The sequence below is a fragment of the Balaenoptera musculus genome, chromosome 7, assembly GCF_009873245.2.
Source record: "Balaenoptera musculus isolate JJ_BM4_2016_0621 chromosome 7, mBalMus1.pri.v3, whole genome shotgun sequence".
Taxonomy (NCBI): Eukaryota; Metazoa; Chordata; class Mammalia; order Artiodactyla; family Balaenopteridae; genus Balaenoptera; species Balaenoptera musculus.
In genome coordinates this window covers 51,691,011-51,713,759 of record NC_045791.1, presented here as the reverse complement: position 1 = coordinate 51,713,759, position 22,749 = coordinate 51,691,011, and the positions used below count along the sequence as shown (strand labels likewise).

The 22,749-nt window shown below is 40.6% G+C and overlaps 1 protein-coding gene across 1 annotated transcript in view; it reads right to left on the bottom strand.

Annotated features, from left to right (window-relative positions):
- The window catches only part of MYO3B (myosin IIIB), a 375,922-nt gene extending 366,615 nt beyond the window's left edge, over positions 1-9,307 (bottom strand). The window contains 3 exon segments of the mRNA XM_036857648.1: positions 2,584-2,718; positions 3,456-3,639; positions 9,276-9,307. Of these exon segments, the coding sequence (XP_036713543.1) occupies positions 2,584-2,718; positions 3,456-3,639; positions 9,276-9,307 (351 nt within the window).
- Between the last annotated feature and the right edge of the window lie 13,442 nt (positions 9,308-22,749).

The following is a 22,749-nucleotide window of genomic DNA, read 5'->3' as shown; positions in this document are numbered from 1 at the left end:
TCCCTGTCAGTTCTAGGAGCCCAGGAATCCCTGTGTCTATAAGCATACTGGAGGCACTGGACATACCTACCCCAGCAGCCTGGCATGGATGGCCCATTCCTGGACAGAAAAGATTGAGGACATCTGGTTCCCCATGCCAACAACTTTGGCATGGGCCAACACAACCTGCAAAGGGAATAATATCAGCATATTGTATTGCTGAGGTATGAATAATTCAGTGTGCCAGGGCAACCTCATTATCTGTACTTAGTCACCCTGAAAAAGCAAGAGACAGTCGCAGGGGAGCATTTGCACAAGGCTCAGTTCATAGTTCTGCGCTCCTTCTCATCTTTCAAGGCCATGTGTGGCCCTTTCTGGCTGCCTTGGCTGTGCCTGAGGGGCTAACATCTGGTCACTCCTCATCAGGAAGAGCAATTAGTCTCCAGGTGGTGGCAGGTCTGAGCAGCCCACCTACTCTCCTGGTAAAATGGAGGGAGGGAAGGTCCCATTTCAGGCCCTGGAAAATCCCTGGAAGTTCAGTTTTCTATATCCGAATGCAGAGTCTTTTTGAGTTGGGGGTAAAGTGAAAAGAAACTAAAACTTCTCGGTCACTGTACTTATATTATTAAATTATAATGAGGTTTAAAACACTGAGATCTTACAGAGCTTAAGAAGAATACAATCAGGGCTTCCCTGGTGGCGCACTGGATAAGAATCTGCCTGCCAATGCAGAGGACGCAGGTTCAATCCCTGGTCGGGGAAGATCCCACATGCCGCAGAGCAACTAAGCCCGTGTGCCACAACTACTGAGCCTGTGCTCTAGAGCCCGTGAGCCACAACTACTGAGCCCACATGCCACAACTACTGAAGCCTGCGTACCTAGAGCCTGTGCTCCACAACAAGAGAAGCCACCGCAATGAGAAGCCCGCGCACTGCAACAAAGAGTAGCCCCCGCTCTCCACAACTAGAGAAAGCCCATGCGTAGCAATGAAGACCCAATGCGGCCAAAAATAAATAAATGAAGACCCAATGCAGCCAAAAATAAATAAATGAAGACCCAACGCAGCCAAAAATAATAATTTTTTTTTAATTAAAAAAAAAGAATACAATCAGAGACCCTAGAAACAATACTTTCCATATCTCATGAAAATGAGCATTAAAAAAATTAATGTTATTCTAGAGCTTCATTGGCAGGATAAAATCTATAATATTCCCAGGGAGGGAGTGGGGAATAATAAAATCCAAAAGGTGATACTATGAGGATATGTTAGGTGACTTAACCAGCCAACTAAACAGACAAAGATGATTTCTGAAAACCAAAACCCCTTACATGTTTATATTCTGAAGAAGGCAATTGATGTGACAGAAATGTTCCCTGCAGATTATTCCATTTGAATACAAGTGAATTCCCCATACATTGTTGCTATAGCAGCCAGTATATATTGCCTCATGGCCAGGCCCTCCCAGAGCCAGGTGGAAGGTTTTCGACAAGAGACCGCAGACAGTGAATTGAGGGCTGGTTTCTCCTTTGTTGCTTCTCTCTTAAAGCTTTCACACATGTCCCCGTGCTCATGGATCACACATGTGACCTCAGGCACGGAGGCTGGTTCAGAGGGGCAGAATCCAGGACAGATCAGGGTGGGCCTATACCCACCCTGAGGCAATACAATAGACCTGTCCTAATATACTAATTTCATATGTTGTCATTGTGTCTTTGCCATGTTAGTTCCATGGAGGAAGTGTATTTGTGGGGAATGGACTCTTTTGCATCCAGTTACACACATTCATTCCCATTAACAAGGCAGAAAAAAGGCAAGACTACACTAGATATAGTGGTGCTCCCTTCAGATTCTCTGTTCAAAGCAGATGCTGCCAGGAATATCAGCTGCTCCCTGCTCCCAAGTCCCAGTGGCACCTCTCACCAGGAATAGTGCCCAGCTACAGGGAACTGCCTCCCCCAACGCCACACCGCCTCCCAGGGTGGCATGCACCAAGTGACTGGCTCTTGCAGAGGTAAAATCCAGGACAACCCTGCAAGAGGATCCCAGGTCTTCTTCTCCCTGAGGATGGGCTGAGACCTCTGTTGCAACCACACTGATACTTAATGTCTCCCTTGCCCAATCCCACCTTCCTTGCACGTCTGGCTCCTGTAAGAACTCTCCAATAAACCTTCCATACACAATTCTCAGAGTCCGTTTTCAGGAAACCCAACCTAAGATGAGGATAAATGAACATGAAGAGGCGATTCAAACTTGGCAACCAAGTAAACCTTGGGTTAACAATTTTTGAAAATGAGTTGCATCAATCGGAACATGTTTTCTGTGAAATTTTCCCAGCCTAGGGTAGAAAGAAACCTTTTTCAACTGTGTTCCTGTATTCACTGAATTAGAAGAAGATTATTACACCTTAGAAGCAGAGAAACGTGCACACTTTCAGCACACAGCCTACCCAGAAGAACGTGGAGAGCACATCTGGTAAGGTACCTGTGCCATGCAGGAGAGACCGCCTCCCCAGATGTGCATCTTACACTATTTAGGCAACAATGCATCTGCTCACCCCTGGCGCTCTGTTTGAATTGCTGGTAACCCAATAGGAGCCTCTTACCTCCAAGACCAGCCACAGCTGTCCTCCCACACCGTGATCTGCTTTGTAAAACATCCCATAAAACTTTACAACGTTGGGGTGATTCGGAAGAAACTGCAAAATGTTGTATTCTGCCTCAATCTCCTCATCCATATCCTACACAAGGTAAAAAATGCATGCTGGATTCAGTACAATGTGCGAGGAAGGGTACAGGAATGATATCACAATCAAGTAACCATTTAATAAAGCATATGTAGTCTGTATTTTTAATGTCATCATTACCATATCTTGAAAATACCTAACAATAGGCATTTAGATACCAACTAAAGCCTTCTAATTGTTATATCAATAAATGTCTTCATTACATATTCTTAATAATAATATTATAAATATCTTTTTTAAAATTTAAAAATGTCTGAATTTTCAAAGCAATTAAGGAGAAGTAGCTCAAAGGGACCCAACCAGGATAGGACACTTACAACCTCACTGTGGTAAACAGTGCACAGCATTATAGGCTCAGTATTCAGTGCTCTGAAATAGGATGCCAGGCTAAGATGACTGAATATCACAAGTCTGGGTCACTTTGTAACTTACAGCGAGATCAGCCTCTGTATAAACCCAACAAATCACTCTTTCCAAGAGAATAACATTTGAAGAGTCCAGGGGACCAAAATCAAAACAATAGTAAAATGGACAAAAGAGAAAATCAAGGGAAGTTTTAACTCCAAATGGAGTCCCTTCATTCAGATGGGCTAAGGAGTCATAACTCATTTTGAGATTTCATGCCAGGTTTCATTATCCCTAGAAAATCATCCCCAGAACAAAGAAAGAAGTTGAAAGCTCAGTGTGTATAAAACACTATATTACGGTTATAATTTATAACTGTTACTTACACTGATTGGATCTAGAATTTTTACTGCAGCCAGGCTCCCATCTCTCTTGTTAGTTACTTTGTAGACCTTGCCATAGGTGCCTTTACCTATGGTCTCTACAATTTCCCAGGTATCTGTGGGATCTGGAAGCGATTCAAGTCCAAGCATCGTGGTGCTGTAATGAAACAATCCATACAGATGTTTCCTGGTGGGAAGAAAAGTTTGTTACGTGCAACAGATCACAGGATTAGTGGCATTGGGCTTTTGAAACACGAATATTTTTATTTCTTTAGAATCCAACAGCACATTATAAGGATCACACACCATGATCAAGTGGGGTTTATCCCAGGAATGCAAGGATTCTTCAGTATACGTAAATCAATCAATGTGATACACCATATTAACAAACTGAAGGAGAAAAACCATATTATCATCTCAATAAATGCAGAAAAAGCTTTCAACAAAATTCAACACCCATTTATGATAAAAACCCTACAGAAAGTAGGCATAGAGGGAACTTACCTCAACATAATAAAGGCCATATATGACAAACCCACAGCCAACATCATTCTCAATGGTGAAAAACTGAAAGCATTTTCTCTAAGATCAGGAACAAGACAAGGCGGTTGTCCACTCTAACCACTATTATTCAACATAGTTTTGAAAGTTTTAGCCACAGCAATTAGAGAAGAAAAAGAAATAAAAGGAATCCAAATCAGAAAAGAAGAAGTAAAGCTGTCACTGTTTGCAGATGACATGATATTATACAAAGAGAATCCTAAAGATGCTACCAGAAAACTACTAGAGCTAATCAATGAATTTGGTAAAGTAGCAGGATACAAAATTAATGCACAGAAATCGCTTGCATTCCTATACGCTAATGATGACAAATCTGAAAGAGAAATTAAGGAAACACTCCCATTTACCACAGCAACAAAAAGAATAAAATACCTAGGAATAAACCTACCTAAGGAGAAAAAAGACCTGTATGCAGAAAACTATAAGACACTGATGAAAGAAATTAAAGATGATACAAACAGATGGAGAGATATACCATGTTCTTGGATTAGAAGAATCAACATTGTGAAAATGACTATACTACTTAAAGCAATCTACAGATTCAATGAAATCCCTATCAAACTACCAATGGCATTTTTCACAGAACTAGAACAAAACATTTTACAATTTGTATGGAAACACAAAACACCCCGCATAGCCAAAGCAATCTTGAGAAAGAAAAACGGAGCTGGAGGAATCAGGCTCCCTGACTTCAGACTATACTACAAAGCTACAGTAATCAAGACAGTATGGTACTGGCACAGAAACAGAAATATAGATCAATGGAACAGGATAGAAAGCCCAGAGATAAACCCACACACATATGGTCACCTTATTTTTGACAAAGGAGGCAAGAATATACAATGGAGAAAAGACAGCCTCTTCAATAAGTGGTGCTGGGAAAACTGGACAGCAACATGTAAAAGAATGAAATTAGAACACTCCTTAACACCATACACAAAAATAAACTCAAAATGGATTAAAGACCTAACTGTAAGGCCAGACACCATAAAACTCTTAGAGGAAAACATAGGCAGAACACCCTATGACATAAATCACAGCAAGATCCTTTTTGACCCACCTCCTAGAGAAATGGAAATAAAAACAAAAATAAACAAATGAGACCTAATGAAACTTAAAAGCTTTTGCACAGCAAAGGAAACCATAAACAAGACGAATAGACAACCCTCAGAATGGGAGAAAATATTTGCAAACCAAGCAACTGACAAAAGATTAATCTCCAAAATTTACAAGCAGCTCATGCAGCTCAATATCTAAAAAACAAACAACACAATCCAAAAATGGGCAGAAGACCTAAATAGTCACTTCTCCAAAGAAGATATACAGATTGCCAACAAACACATGAAAGGATGCTCAACATCACTAATCATTAGAGAAATGCAAATCAAAACTACAACGAGGTATCACCTCACAGCAGTCAGAATGGCCATCATCAGAAAATCTACAAACAATAAATGCTGGAGAGGGTGTGGAGAAAAGGGAACCCTCTTGCACTGTTGGTGGGAATGTAAATTGATACAGCCACTATGGAGAACAGTGTACAGGTTCCTTAAATACTAAAAATAGGGCTACCATATGGGCCAGCAATCCCACTACTCGGCATATACCCTGACAAAACCATAATTCAAAAATAGTCATGTACCACAATCTTCATCGCAGCTCTATTTACAATAGCCAGGACATGGAAGCAGCCTAAGTGTCTATCAACAGATGAATGGATAAAGAAAATGTGGTGCATATATACAATGGAATATTACTCAGCCATAAAAAAAGAAATTGAGTTATTTGTAGTGAGGTGGATGGACCTAGAGTTTGTCATACAGAGTGAAGTAAGTCAGAAAGAGAAAAACAAATACAGTATGCTAACACATATATATGGAATAAAAAAAAATGGTTCTGAAGAACCTAGGGGCAGGACAGGAATAAAGACACAGATGTACAGAATGGGCTTGAGGACACGGGGAGCAGGAAGGGTAAACTGGGATGAAGTGAGAGAGTGGCATGGACATATATACACTACGAAATGTAAAACAGATAGCTAGTGGAAAGCAGCCACACAGCACAGGGAGATCAGCTCAGGGCTTTGTGACCACCTAGGGGGTGAGATAGGGAGGGTGCGAGGGAGACGCAAGAGGGAAGAGATATGGGGATATATGTATACGTATAGCTGATTCACTTTATTATAAAGCAGAAACTAACACACCATTTTAAAGCAATTATACTCCAATAAAGATGTTTAAAAAAAAAGAATATTTTTATTTCTTAACCAGCAACCTTATGGTACTTTTCTCTTTTTTTTTTTTTTTAATTTTCCCCTTCTATTTTAAGTAGATTTTTTTAAAAAAGGGATATGAAGCCTCCTTAAGAAATGGGGGTAGAAAATAGAGGGGTGGGCAACATGACTCTGGAACACCTTGAAAAACACAGTTCTAAAAGAGGAGATTATATCCGCACAGCAGGAGGGAGTAAAAGGGCCAAAGAGGATGTCCAGTCATGACCAGACAACTGTCGTTCTAAGTTGCAGACTGGTGGCTGCTGCTGCAGGGAAAATAGCTGAAAGCCAGCGGTCTGAGACTATGTGCCCAGGTTATAGTAACCTTGACCAGACCTCTCTGATGGTCACTAGAAACTAGTGTCTATGTGCAAAGTCTGGGCTGTTAAGAAGGAGGATCTGGTGCCTGTACCGGGCACTGAAACCATGTACAAACCCCTGTGTCCCTGTCCTTTGAAGCAGAAGGCTTATGTTTAGCCTTCCAGGCCTCCCTTGAGTCTCAAAAGGCTGGCTCAAGAGTTAACGATCAGGAAATGTGAAGATGTAGAAACAAAGAACAGCTGTTGGGCCGGGAAATTGGTAACAATTTACACTGTAAATCCCCCACATAGCAGAATCACCAAACTCCCAGTTCCCTGAAAGGTATGGACAAAGGCCTGACACACATTCCTAAGCTGTTTTTACAGGAAGCAGAGCCCCACCAGATGAAAACTGCTGACCACAAGAACATAGACCCTGGACTGGTTGAAACCAGAAGGTTGGTGATGCTTGAAACTTCACCTTGATGCCAACCAATCCAAGAACTGTGCACGAGCTGATCACGCACCCTGAAGCTCCCTCCCTCACACTGCCTTTAAAACCGCTTCCCTGAAAGCCATCAGGGAGTTTGGGTCTTTTGAGCATGAGCTGCCCATTCTCCTTGCTTGGAGCCCTGCAATAAATGCTGTACTTTCCTTCACCACAACCAGTGGTCTGTGTCTGTAGATGGCTTTGCTGTGCCCAGGTAAGCAGACCCAAGTTTGGTTTGGTAACAGCATCAGTCAGTGCACAGTGTCCATTGCCATCCAGGTCTTGGGTCCTGCAAGGATTAGCCAAGCCCAGATCCCATCCATACAGCAACAGCCTACTGTGGGAACCACATTGAATGGTTAACCAGAAGCTGCAAACTCACTCTGCCTTAGCAGTACTCTATTTAATAAGGACATGGCCCTGTGGAGTTTAAGTACTTTTAAGTACCAGCAGCAAGCTTGGCAGGCAAACCAAGTCACCCGAGACTGATCCCATGAAAAAGTCCCTTCAAGTGTAGTTACTCCAAGGCTAGAAGAGGGGTCCCAACCTTAGGCTCCTTCTAACCCCAGGGGGGGGGGATCATCAACTCTAACACAAACAGCCACAGCATCCAATCCCCATGCTGTGGCTTGGTGTCCACCCAAGGTGAGCACTTCTGCCTCATGCTGGGCAATCCAATTTGCACTCCTAATTCTAATTATCTTCTAAACTGCATTCTCTCAAGACACAGCCTTTTGACTTGGAACAAAAATCCATTATTTAATCCTTACCCTTTCTGATGGGGGCATTTCAAAGATATTGAAAACCATTACCAAAACAAAACAAAACAAAATCCCAATAGCTGTTGTGTTGATACTGGAAGGGAATCTGTCTTTCCAGAGTTCACCTGGCAGGCATACCATGCTCTAAAGGGGTCTCCAACCAGCACCTCAAGAGCCCAGGCCAGGCTCACACTGAGCTGAGACAATGACCCTAAAAGGTCGGCTGGTCAAATGACTCCTGCCTTTCATCCACTGGTTTCAAGATTCTAACGAACTCTAACCTTTCCTCCCAGCCAGTGTTTCACAAAATCCATCTTTCTCAGCACATGCTTCACAATTCTTGCCATATGTGTACATTACCAGTGCTATTAGTTACTAAATACATTTAAAATATTTGCCTTTTCATATAAATAAATCTTTCTTTTTTTAATTTTTTGGGCATGCCGTGCAGCATGCAGGATCTTAGTTCCCCAACCAGGGATCAAACCCATGCCCCTTGCAGTGGAATTGTGGAGTCTTAACCACTGGACTGCCAGGGAAGTCTCATAAATGTCTTTTAAAGGCACTTTATATCTCTACCCTAAATCATTTGCCATATATCAAAATTAACAGCAAAAAGATGATTATGCCAAAAACAACAATTGTTCAAGTCCAGCCAGATACTGCTGCCCTCTGTTCTTTGGAAAAAGGGAGATCATGGAGTGATGGGGTAGAATTAAAGCCTAGTACAAACTTTTCCCTTAACGTCATCAGAAGATGTGAAAAAGAATTAGCAAGGGAACAATTTTGTCACTATGTGATTCAGTGTCCTTTATTGCAAGATCACCAAAACCTCTGAACACCTTGAGAACTGCTCTAGGCTCTGCTTCTACAGGAGCAAAAAGCAGGACCAGCAGGGGGTGCTGGTCAAGGCCAGACAAGTGGGGGTGGGGAGGGTACTGAGATGTCCTTCCTGGAGAGAAGAATCTGGCCCATCGGCCTAGATGGGATTACCTTACACTTACCAGGATAGTCCCTGTTTCCCCACTTGCATCTGGGCTCAAGCGCGCGTGACACAGAGGCACTAAGTCAGACTGCCTTCATGATCCAGGCCCTGCCCGGACCAGCCTGGAGACCTGCCCCTCTCTCTGGGCCTCAGTCTCTTCATCGGCACAGTGGGGCTGCTGCTGCCACCCACTTCACAGAGTTGCTATGAGGTTAAGGGGATGAAGATAAAATAAAGTGAGCACAGTGAGTGCCTGGCCAGTATCACCTGCCATCACTAAGGCATGGCACCAAGTTCTGCTTAGGAATAGGCAAGGCTTAACACCGTTTCTTGTTCTGTTTTATTTTACCCTTAGCCACAGACAAAATGAGAACCATATTCGTTTTGCTCCGATCAGTTATTAGTTTCAAACAGCTGGCTGGAATTTGGTGTGTGCATGTGAAATTAAATCATACCGTGTGCAGCGGGAGAGGACCCTGGAGGCCATTGAATCAAGTGGTTTTTCTAATGATTTTGGGGCACGAGACCCTTTTGTTACATTAAATCTCACTTAGAAGGCTGATGGATAAGCTTAGAGAAGCAGTGCCACTCTGGCTGAGAGAGGCTAGGGAAGCAAGTGCCTGCCCTGTGTCTTCCGTGGGAGACCAGCAGGGTGACCAAGCACCCTGGTTTGCCTGGGCTGCTCAGTTCAGCACTGCAAGTCCCATGTCCCGGGAAACCTCAGAACTAGGCAAACCGGGACAGTTTGTCGCCCCAGTCTCTGGGATCTCCTCTGAGCACTACTAGAAAATCACTGGTTAAGTACCCTCTACCACCACCACCTCACCCCCTGCTCTGGGCTAAACTGTATCTCACCCCCCGACCCCAAATTCATATGATGAAGTGTCTTGATCTCCAGTACCTCAGAATGTGACTGTATTTGGAGACAGGGCCTTTAAAAAGAGGTAATTAAGGTAAAATGAGGTTATGGGGCAGAGGGGTAGGGCAGGAGTTAATCAGAATCACCAGTGTCCTTAAAAGAAGAGATGAGGGCCCAGACATGCACAGAGGAAAGACCATGTGAAGACAGAGGGAAGATGGTCATCCACAAGCCAAGGAGAGAGACCTCAGAAGCAACCGACCTTGCTGACACCTTGATCTTGGACTTCTAGCCTCCAGAACTGTGAGGAAATAAATTTCTGTTGTTTAAGCTACCCAGTCTGTGGTACTTTGTATGGCAGTCCTAGCAAACTAATAGACTTTCAACTTGCAGATGAAGAAACTGAAGCCCAGATTGGTGACAGGACTGTTTAGGGGAAGTACAGGAATGGGAATCCAGGCCTCCCTAGGCCCAAGACCTTTGTTCCACAGAATAGAATGAAGGGAGTCATCTGATTAGCAATGGTTCTGACCAACTGCACCAAATATGGAAAAGTTCTGTGGGGGAAGTACCCTCCCACATGGAGGCCAAATGCCTCATGGACCTAATGGACAGCACTCTCTGCTCCCTGCAAAACAAGAAAAACTCACCAGAGGGATTCCTCTACAGCTGGCACCAGTAATGGGTGAGCAGGAGGCACGCTCGTCAGGTCCCACTGCCACACCCATCATGTCCATCCAGACACTCGCAGACAAGGTTAAATAAAGGTGCAACAGAACAGGTGCACGTTAATAGGGTTGCCAGTCTTCTCTCTTTAAAATCAACACCCGACTCTATAAACTCTCTGATGATTGATTAACAGCCAGCCCGAACAGTGGATGCTTATATAGCCCTATAAAGATGCTGATAATCGCTCGTGGAGGCGGCCCTTCAGACAGCCGAAAAGCCGCTCCTGGCCAGAATGTTAACCTCAGGGTAGACTGTGCTTCTGCCCGTGTCTGTGTTTAGGGCCTCATGGAACTAGCCAGGGGTGACCAAAGAAGGGCCAGGAGCAGTCTGGAGTGAGAGGGATGAACCTGGGACCTCAGGACTCTACAGAACCCTCAGAAATCCCCTCAGAGGTACCTGGGCTTCCTGCAGTTCCCCAGATGGGGCCTCCATCATTTATTTGGACACAAAATGAAAGGGTGACCTCAGGAGACTAGAAAACTCAAGTTACATGGGCTACTCTCATTGCAAAACAAATAGAAGGACGAATCTACATGGGAAGAGGTGAGTGATGGCATTTGTCAGCACAGAGGAAGCTCATGCAATTTACACACCAATTCAGAAGTCCAATGGGCCTGGACGTGTCTGTGTGTGCGGCTGTTCTAGAGTGAAGACTTGATGAATATGCTTTGATTTTGCATGTAGTGGTATTACGGAAGTCAATGCCACAAAGAGATTTCTGATCAAAGTCACTACTCTCTCAGAGCAAGATTCTGCTGTCCCCCATCTTCCTGTGGCATCCAAACCCTCCCACTATGGGGAAAGTCCCACTATGGGGATATCTTTCATCTAGGAAAGATATCCCCATCCAGTAAATAAGGGTAACACAGGTATTAAAGGAATATTTCCCTATCTTTGCCCACACATCCCTATTAACCAAATATCTAGGAAATATCCAACTTCTCATTACTTAGGCCACTAGATAGACAGACACACAGAGAGACAGACAGATAGACAGATATTTAATAAGAGAATTTAAACAACAAGGTCCTGCTGTATAGCACAGGGAACTATATTCAATATCTTGTAATAACCTATAATGGAAAAAGAATCTGAAAAAGAATATATATATAAAAAAACAATATATATATATAAAACAACCACTTTGCTGCACACCAGAAACTAACACAACATTGTAAACCAACCATACTTCAACAGAAAGAAAAAAAGAGACTTTATTCTTGTGTTAACAGAGTCCCTTGGAAGTTAAGAACAATAGTCTTTTTCTTGTTTTGTTTTGTTTTGTTTTTAGAAGGCAAACTCCTAGAGTCAGAGGCCGTGTCTCTTTGCAGCAGTTGGGAAAGCAGGCTGTCAATAATATTCTTTCTGTTGATAAGTACAAATGGACTGAAAATGACCTCTGCTTGCAACTAACAGCAGGGGCAGGTCTTGCTCCATCACAGAACACCTCAGCTCCAGATCCCTCTACCACAAGAGACGGGCACCTTGCCCAGGTTACACTTCACACCGCAGTGAGGAGTTTCCTATATGGCTGTAAACTAATAGCACATCTGCTGCTTTATCTTATCAGGATTGAATGTCTAAAGACTTCCTTAGGAGTTTTGGTTTCAATTATCAGCAAAGGATACACTTTTTAAAATAAGTCAAAATATTCCATGCTTAGGTTTTATCAAACATTACACCATAGAGATTTAAATTCCATACATTTCTAGCATCACAAAAAGAAAGTCAGGCATTATGCACTGGCCAAAAAAAAAATTAAACCTGAATCTAATCAAGCATCTAGATTACCAATCTACAGGAATAACACAGGTCAGGGCAACATGCTAGGCAACACCATAGGTGTACAATAAGCAAAATCCAGACTCTAAGTAAGAAACTCTCCAGACAAATGACCCAACTTCTCCAAAAACTAAATGGCAAATAAAAATAAATAAACTGAAAGGGATAACCTCAGGATTAAAAGATGCTTAAGATACATACCAAATGTGAAATAAAGGTTGGGTTCACAAAAACAAGCTAAAGAAATAACAGTTATGAGATCATTAGAACACCAACTAGTTATCTGATGGTATTAAAGAAACATTGTTAATTATGTTTTAGTTGTGATAACTGTATTTGTGGTTGTGTTTTTCATCCTTATCTTTTAGCAATACATCCTGAAATATTTACAGGTGTAATAATATGCTGTCCAGAAAAATATGAGTGGAAAAAATAAGGGGCATTCATGACGCAAGACTGACCATGGGGGAATATTACTGAACCTAAGTACATGAGGGTTCATGGTAATGTTGTTTACTTTCGTATGTTTTTCAATTCCTTATTTTAGAAATTATAAAAAGTTTTTAAAATTCTGTGTAATTAACATATGTCAGCGTACATTCTAGTATTCATACACGTGGTCAGCCTCACCTCTCCCTGAACTGTCTCCCCACCACCACCCTCGATGATATTCTAAAAAGTCTCTGGACAGCTTCATGTAAAAGAATGAAATTAGAACAGTCTCTAACACCACACACAAAAATAAACTCAAAATGGATTAAAGACCTAAATGTAAGACCAGATCCTATAAAACTCCTAGAAGAAAACAAAGGCAGAACACCCTTTGACATAAATTGCAGCAATATCTTTTTGGATCCATCTCCTAGAGTAATGGAAATAAAAACAAAAATAAACAAATGGGACCTAAAAGCTCTTGCACAGCAAAGGAAACCATAAACAAAACGAAAGGACAACCTACAGAATGGGAGAAAATATTGCAAATGATGCCAATATTGCAAAAGATGCAACTGACAAGGGATTAATCTCAAAAATATACAAATAGCACATACAGCTCAGTATCAAAAAAAACAAACAACCCAATCAAAAAATGGGCAGAAGATCTAAATAGACATTTCTCCAAAGAAGACACACAGGTGGCCAAATGGCACATGAAAAGATGCTCAACATCGCTAATTCTTAGAGAAATGCAAATCAAAACTACAATGAGGTATCACCTCACACTGGTCAGAATAGCCATCATCAAAATGTCTACAAATAAGAAATGCTCGAGAGGGTGTGGAGGAAAAGGAACCCTCCTACAGTGTTGCTGGGAATGTACCACCAACATTCCCAACCAATGTACCAATTTACATTGGTACAGCCACTATGGAGAACAGTATGGAGGTTTCTTAAAAAACTAAAAATAGAGCTACCATATGATCCAGCAATCCCATTCCTGGGCATATATCCGGAGAAAACCATAATTCAAAAGGATACATGCACCCCAATGTTCATTGCAGCACTATTTACAATAGCCAAGACATGGAAGCAACCTAAATGTCCATTGACAGACGAATGGATAAAGAAGATGTGGTATATTTATACAATGGAATATCACTCAGCCATAAAAGAGAATGAAATCATGCCATCTGCAGCAACATGGATGCAACTAGGGATTATCATACTAAGTGAAGTAAGTCAGACAGAGAAAGACAAATATCATATGGTATTGCTTACATGTGGAATCTAAAAGAAAAAATGATAAACATGAACTTATACACAAAACAGAAACAGACCCACAGACATAGAAAACAAACTTATGGTTACAAAGGGGGGAAAAGGGGGGGGAATAAATTAGGATTTGGGGATTAACATATACACAATACTATATATAAAACAGATAACCAACAAGGACCTACTATATAGCACAGGGAACTATACTCAATATTTTGTAATAACCTATGAGGGAAAAGAATCTAAAACAAATAGATGTATATGTTTGTATAACTGAATCACTTTGCTGTACACCTGAAACTAATACAACATTGTAAATGAACTATACTTCAATAAAAATAAGTTAATTAATTTTAAAAAGTCTCAAAGCTTCATGTGGGCTAGCACTTTACTCATGTAAGAAACAGTAAACCACTAATATAAGACCAACAGAAAAACACCCTGGCATTTGATTCTGAAGCAGCCACACTCATATTGTCAGAAAGTCACCTTGCCAATTCACCTCTAGGTGACTGAGGCACAGTCAGTCCCCCTCGGTGGCTAATGTCCCAGCCCAAACTGCCGCTAAATGCAGAACTGTAGTTAGGAGAAACTAATGAACCGCTGAATGGCACAGGAAAATCAATAGGCAGAAGGCAAGTCACCTTCTTCTGCCCGTCCAACTCCTGTTCTTTTCTCCTGAAGGAGGAAGAGAGAAACAACATCAATATACAGACACCGAAATGAACAAAAAGATCTGTGATCTTTTTCATCTGGTCCCTGAAAAAGAAACTGCCCAATGGCATGAAGCTGAACCTGCCCAAGGCTAAATGCAGAGTCACATACCCACTGACTAGCTGGGTGGGTGGCCCCTAAGCAGCGGGTGAAAGGCCTAGAGGGAAAATGAAGGATAGTCCAAGGTGAGCCTTGGCTTTGGCAATAAAAGGAAGCCACGGAACAAATTTCACATGGTGCCCTTAAAAATGATATGTTTAGTGAAAAAGAAGGAAAAAAAAAAACTAATCCAAAGGAAAACAGTACTCCTAATAAATTTCCTGCTCATTCACCTGTGTCTTTTCAGAGGCCCTATGAGCTGATATACCACGAGGGGTGGAAAGTAAATAGATGAGCTCAGTTCTTCCAAGGTTGAAGTGGGCACTAAACATCCTCACTGTGAAGTGTGGCCATTTTTTCCATGTCCTACTGCTCTTCCCTTGTGCTTTGCCCATCACCTCTGTAGGTTAATCAAAAACTAGACTTGGCGATTCCAAGGTGACTGTACCTCAACAATAGGTTATAGATTAGACCAACTTACCATAAAATTTATTACTTATGCATTTAGTAAGTAGTTATTAAATGCCAATTGTATGCAAGCCCTGGACTAGGATCTACAAGAAATATAAGGAAGAATAAGAAGCTCAGCTTTGCTTTTAAGGTTCTAAACTTGTTTAAGAAAGTTTTATGACTTTTGGGGTAAGATGCAAGAGTGAAGTCAGGTATCAAGTTTCCCTAAAACTAAGTGAATGAACATTGTTAACAGAAAAAACTGAGATCCAGCAAAGAAAACAAAACAAAATGTACAGCAGTAATCAAACAGAACAAGGGATACAATTTCATGCCACAATCTCTGAAAAGTATTGTTTGGGGAAAGTGAGAGATGGAAGATACCAGGAATGACTGTTCTTCTCAGCCCACCTCTCTCTCTTCTCCCAGAAGTGTGGTGAGTTTGGGAGATGGTGATTGGACAAAATTCTGAAAAACCTCATTAACACTCCCTATTTAGAGAGAAGTAGAGACAGAGGGTGAATTAGCAGCAGGGAAGTGGGTCCAGGCTCATCACTTATATATGCAATAAGAATTTAGTAGGAACCTTTTGCCTACATTACTCAAACTAAGCTTTGTGGGTCATTAAAAGAAGTAAAAGGAATAATCAGGCTCTATTCTAAAACAAGTTACATTTCCAAAGATATGTAGGAAAAGATGCCTCCTGCCAAGTAGAATAATGCTAGCACAGCATTTTAAACAATATTTCGGAAAGAAAAGCAAAGTCAATATCCATCAAGCATGACTGCCCCTAATGTCCAATACCTTGTACTTCAGAAGGCAAAATGAACAGTCCAGACAGACAGACGTTTCCTGGTAAAATTACTGAATATAAAGGATAGAATTTTTCAGGTACAGAGGAGACACACACACACACACAAACACACAAATACATACCACAAAACAAAATGAAAAGCAAACAAAACAGAACAAAAACTCAGGCTTGTCTCCACACCAACACTCAATACTCAATAGAGGAAAACCTGTAATCCACCTGTAATGTATGTGGACAAAAGTCTGAGAGAGAAAAAAGTATGAACAAATATTTTTATATTTAGCCGAAGTGTCGTTCAAGTATAAAGACAACAGACATTTTCAGACATGCAAGAGAGCTCAGTGACTCCATGAGTCCTACTTAAAAAAAAAAAAAAAAAAAGGATGAGACCAAAACCCAGCAAACAAAGAGATAAATGTGGAGCTCTAGTAAAAAGCCTGATACAGATATCTGAACCTATTTATGTTTAGAAATGATGCAAAGCAGCAGTATGAAGTACATTTACGGAGAGAACTGTTATACATTTCAGTAATAAAAAATAATAATAAACCAAATTCAGGGGAGGGGGAAAGTTTCTCTACTTTCTAAAGATGATAAATCAAGAAACTGAGATTTAAATATACTATTTAAAATTATAAAATTAACCAAGTGAAATGACAATATTGACAAAAGTAAGGAGAAAGCCTATGTGTTAATTTTCTCACTCATGTCACTGAGTCAGTAAATAATTGATAAATTGAGGTTAAAACCACTCCACAAAGTTACAAAAGGAATCTCTGAAAGACCAAAAAATAGACTATAAATCCTTGACATTATCATTAAAATGTACACTTACTCATAAAGACACATATGTATACCATATGAAGAAAAGACAACCCATGAGGTAAGAGACAGGGGCAGCATTAAAGATAGAAAATATAAGTTAAGAAGCATTTAGAATGTAAACATTTATTATATCAATAAATATAGGATTCTTTAATGAGAACAAACCAAATCTATAAAGATCCACACTAAAATAAACTATCTAGAAGTCTTTATGACTCAGAAAGGTTAAAAGTAAAAGGAGGTCAAAGATAAGCCAGTCAGATGGTAACAACAACCAAAAAAATCATAGTATTAACATCAGAAAAGAGTAAATTCAAGGCAAAAACTATTAAAGAACATAAAGTGTTATTAGTACATTCAGTAATAATAATTGAGCAATTACTATGCACCAGGTACTGTTCTACATGCTGTTAGAATACCAAGGTTTAAATCAGTAACGAGTGTTATAAATCTTTCAGCACCAAAAACAAAGTGTTAAAATTTATAAAAGCATAAACCTCTATAAGAAATCAATAAAACACAATAAGAGTAACAGATATTGTCAGTCATGACAGAACAAGGAGACAAAATAATATGAAATATGAATGATACAATCAATATGGTTAACCCAGTAGATACATATCAAAGTGTATAATCTAACATAAGACATCTTTTCAAGCACTGATGGGATATTTAATTTTAAAAAGAAAGAATACATTAGTCCACAAAGTAAAGTCTTGATGCATTCTAGGAAAGTGGAATTAGAACAATCTTCCCTGACCATACTGCAATAAAACTAAATATTAATAATAAAAACAAGAAAAAGCCTAGCTACCTGAAAATTTTAAAGCTCTTTCAGATCTTGATGCAAAGGAAACAGTTAAAACTGAAATTAGAGTATATAAAAAATAACAATATTAAAGATAGTACGTAGCAAAAAACTTTAGAAATTGGGCTCAAGGTAAAACTTTACCAAGCAAATTATAACAAAAATGAATTTAAAAACGATTCTATTTAGAAAGATAGAGATGGAGCAACAAAATTAACCTAAGGGAAGTATAAGAAAAAACAAAAGCAGAAACTAATGAATTACAAAACAGAAAAATAATACATAACTAATACATAAAAGAATAAATAAATAAAAAGAATACATAACTAAAGGTATAGTTCTCTGGGGAAAAACAAAATAAAACAGATAATAATAAACCAGTTTAGCCAAGAAAAGGAGATTGTTTCTAATAGAAAACAAGATACAATCTCAAGGTTCATCATTATGGAGAGATTGTGTGATAAATCCTAATAATTACATAAAATGAAATACCATCTAGCCACATGTAACCACTTAAAAGAAAGAAGGTAAGTCTGGTTTCAACTAATATGGACAGAATGCCAATATGTACAATTACAGTTTTTTTAAAGTACTGAACAATGTGTAAAGGTAACTTTTGCACAAGTAAAAATAAAATCTACATTTATAGCCATTTTATGTATATGTTTATGTGTGTGTATCTCTCTCTATATGTGTCTTTATACATTTTCCAGAAGGCTACAAACTCAAACTTTAGGGAAAGGTACCAGGAGTCAGAAAGGTTGGAAAAGAGAGAAATTAACATAATTTTTAAAAACTTTATACTTATCTATACTAGTCATATTTTGCTGGGACATACATTATTTTATTTTAAAAGATAATTTTTTTTTTTTAACAAATAAGAGATCTCTAGAGAGGAGATTATTCTGGCCCAGATGCATGCTGAAATCATGTAAAAGCAAAAACCACGTGAGGCTGTAGAAGTCCATCTTGAGAAGAACAGGAAAGCAGAGAAGTAAAAAACCAAAGGACCATGCTTGAGAGAGGACTGGTGAGTGGGTTCACTATGAATTCTGTATCCAGGCCCTTTGAGGCCTGCTGAGCTTTGCTGTCGGTCCTTGAATATCCATGAAATTTCCTATTGCATTCTTCTAAGAAGACCCGCTTCTCAAGAGCCAATTTGAGTCCCTCATAGGCTAGCTTTAGTTCCTAACAACCCCAAAGAAGCCTGGCCTGTACCACTGTTGAATACCCTGTGTTATTCCATAGTGGAGGTGCAGCCTTACCTTGCTGAAAATAAAGCAATCTGAAGCTCGTACCCAGTGAACTCCTGCGGTCAGTCATGCCTAGCGAGTATGATTTAAATAGAAACTTGTCCAGCAACATTTTATACTTGTAAGAATATTCATGATGAAGATATCCATTTCTGAGTATGTTACTCAGAATATTGTGTCTATATGTTATAGTATGTTCTATACGAATCACAAATCATAGAACAATGCTTTCAAAGCTAGAGAACAGCTTTTAAAAAGAAATCAGAAGAGCGAACAGTGGAAGTTCAGAGGAAATTAGTACAAATATTAAATATAATAAACATGCAGAGACACACAAAATAAGAAAACACATAGTACATAAGCATGAACAAATTAGAGAATAATTCCAAACTAACATATAAGCAAGTACATGATATAACGGCCAAGGCTGGTAAGAAAGAGACTAGGCCCATTTGTAGGAACTGACTTCTTCACAAACAACCTATCTGCACATGGTTAGATAGAACCCACTGAAGGACAGCACAGATGTCGTCTCTTCTGGGAGGCCTTTCCTACTTTTCCCAGTAGAGGTGCCCTTTCTTAATGGTCTCACTGTATTATGTACCCTTTTCTAGGAGTTATCACATTGCCTGACATTTATTGTTCACACGTTGGTCTTCTCCACCAGTGACTCCTAGAGGAGGCCATGCCTTAACAATTTTCTCTGCCTCATCGGCAAATACCCAATGTATAATAAGTGCTCAGTAAATGCTTATTTAACATAGGATTAAAAATCAGAATTTTAAAAAGCAATGAGGTTTTCTCAATTTTAAAAACAGTTCTAGTCTCATAAAACACTAAAGAAAATACAGACAAATAAAAGAATAAAAATATTAATACTCATAAAATTCCACCATCCAAACATAACCACTCTTAACTGTAAATATCATTGCAGATACAAACACACACACACACTCGTATACACTCACATAAAGATGAATGGCTTTGTTTGTTTGCTTGTTTCACAAGGCTGACGATCTGGTTTCTAGCCCAATCTCCTTACCGAATTGCTATTTCAAAGGCTTCTATCAGTCATGAAATTCAAGACACTTAAATCTCATCCTCACCCTCCAGGGTATCAGCCATTGCTCACTGCCTTTACCTTTCTAAAACACTCCCCTCCCTTTGTTTCCTTTACATCTTACTTTCCTGGTTCCTATTCTGCCTCTCCGTTCTCCCATTAATGTGGACATTTAAACTGAAGTCCTGCCTTCAGTCCTCCACTTGTCTCCCAAATGGCTCATCTACACCAAAGGTTTTAACCATCATGCCTTGGCACGTGGCACCATCTTTCCAGCCCTATTTTGTTCGATTCCTCTGGCCCCAGTCCAGGATTACTAACTGCTGGCCACACATCTCCACTTACATGCACCCCCTAATCCTCAGACATAGCACGTATAAAACTAAAACAACCACCTGTGGTTCCTCAAAGCCACTACTCAACTCCCAATGTCCATCAGGGGTCCCATCGTTTTCCTGGTAGCCCAAGCTACTGCCTCACTCTCACATTAGTCAGCCATGAAGTCATGTCCATTCTTTGTTCATTCCTGTGCCTCCATTTTCATCCCCACTGCTGCCACCTCTATGCATCTCACAAGGGATGGCTACAAAAGCTTTCTTGTCTCCCTTCCTCTAGTCTCCTTTTATTACAACTCCTAATGGACCTCACAACCAGATACAACATCCAAAGCCATCAATTCACTCAAGTCACAATCTTGCTTAAACAAATAACCTGTGATGGCTCCCTACTGCTAAATTAAATAAAGACCACATTCTTCAAATATTTAAGCAACCTAAATGCAGCTTCCATTCCTGTGTCAAAACTCCTTTCATTTCCTTGTGTCAAGCTTATAATGAATTTCAACCTAACCCCTTGCCATTTCCTGAACCATCCTTGGACATCCACACCTCTGTCATTTTGTCCAGGTGATTTCTGCCCCCAGGAGTGCTCATTCCACCATGTCCATTAATCAAGAATCCTGCCAGCCCTTCAAGAGCCAGCTCATGTTCCCTAATCCTCCACAAACAGGCAGCACCTCCTCCTCTGACACTCTATAGTGCTCATATATGAGGAGCTGCCCTGTGGTGCCGCTCTGTGGATAAACCTCAACACCCTCAACACCCAAACAGGCCCTGGGCATCTTACAGACAGGGACTGTCTAATTCATATCAGTCCCCTCTGCACGTGCATCAGCTGTCACTCAACAAATATTTATGAAACCAAAAAAGAGGATGAATGCAGTTAAACGGAAAGGGCTGAATCTTGGAGTCCCAAAGCAAAAACTTAAGCTGACCCTTGAAGAAAGTATATGCCTTGAATTAGTGGGGATTGTGGAAAAGACATTCAAGAAAAAAAAAAATTAATGGAGGCAGGTTGGGCATTTTCAACAAGAAAGCCCTTCACTGTGCAGGGCTGTCCTGCAAATATCAGGATCCTGCGCCCTGGCTCACCCTGCGCCAGCCCCCCTTCCACTGTGACAACCACAGACAGCCCCCAGCCCTGCTTCCAGGTGGGAAGGATTAACTGAAGGCGCTGCACAGCGAGCTATGGGCACTGGAGAGGGAACTGCTGGACCCGGACAAGATGTGACTGGAGCAAAAGAATTACTTCCATTGAGGAGGTGAGAAGAAGAGTACCCAGCACCATCTATCTTTCAACCCCTCATGCTGCTGTGGAGGAAATAAAGCAACTGACAGCCACTCCTCTTCTTCTTTTTTCCAATAGCTTCACTCACACACACACTGGGAAGCAGTGAAAAATAAGGTGAAGACCGTGGTCTCCAGCCCTGGGTTCAAATCTCAGCTTTTACATTTACTAGCTTTGTTGGCAAGGGGAGAATTGCTTAACCTTCTGTGCCTCTGCTTCCTCATCCATTAAACAGAAATAATGAGAGTACACACCTTTCAGAGTTGTGTGGTAGTCCCAGCCAATAGAAAGCACAAAACACACTGTTTATTATCACATCTTGGAAAAATCCACTAGCGAGAAGAGAGAGGAATATCACCACTACATACCCTTTTAGTAACCAGTAAAACCTCTTCTATCATAGAGAACATTTTCTGAGTAAATACTAGATGCTGGACACAATGCCAGGTGCCATAACTCCATGAGACAGTAACTATTACTATTTCCACTTTACAGATAGGAAAACTGAGGCATTGAAAGGTTAAGTAAGTTAAGCTGGGAGCCAGGATTTAAATCTTTTTGTTTACCCCACCCTGACTCATTGATTCAACTAATATTTGATGAGCATCTACTAAGTGTTGGGCACTGTTCTAGGTGCTGAGGGTACAGCAAAGATCAAAAAAGGCTAAAACCATGCCTTCATGGAGCTTACATTCTAGTAGGGGGAGAGAGAGAATCAACAAAATAAATAAATATAATAAATAGATGATGGGTAGTGATCAACTGCTAGCAGACAATTAAGTAGGGAAGGTGGATAGAAAGAGTGGTGGTAGGTAGGGGAACTGCAGTTCTAAAATGCATGGCCAGAGAAGTATCATTGAGCAGGACGCATTTGAGAAATGAGAGGAAAGAGATGAAAGAGTAAAACTCTTAGCCAGGCGGTGGGGGTGGGAGCCATTCCAGATAGAGGATATAGGAAGTGCAAAGGCCCTGAGGCAGGAGTTTGCCTGGCTTACCCAGGGAATAGCAAGAAGCCAGTGCAGCTTCAGTGGAATAAGCAAGGCAGAGAAGTAGGAGTTGGGGTCAGAGAGATATGGGGTGGGGAAAGAAGATCATGTAGGTCTTCATCAGCCTTGTAAGGTAAGGACCTGGCTTTTACTTAGACAGATAGAAAGCTGTTGGTGGGATTTGAGCAGGCGGGACATGATCTGACTTATG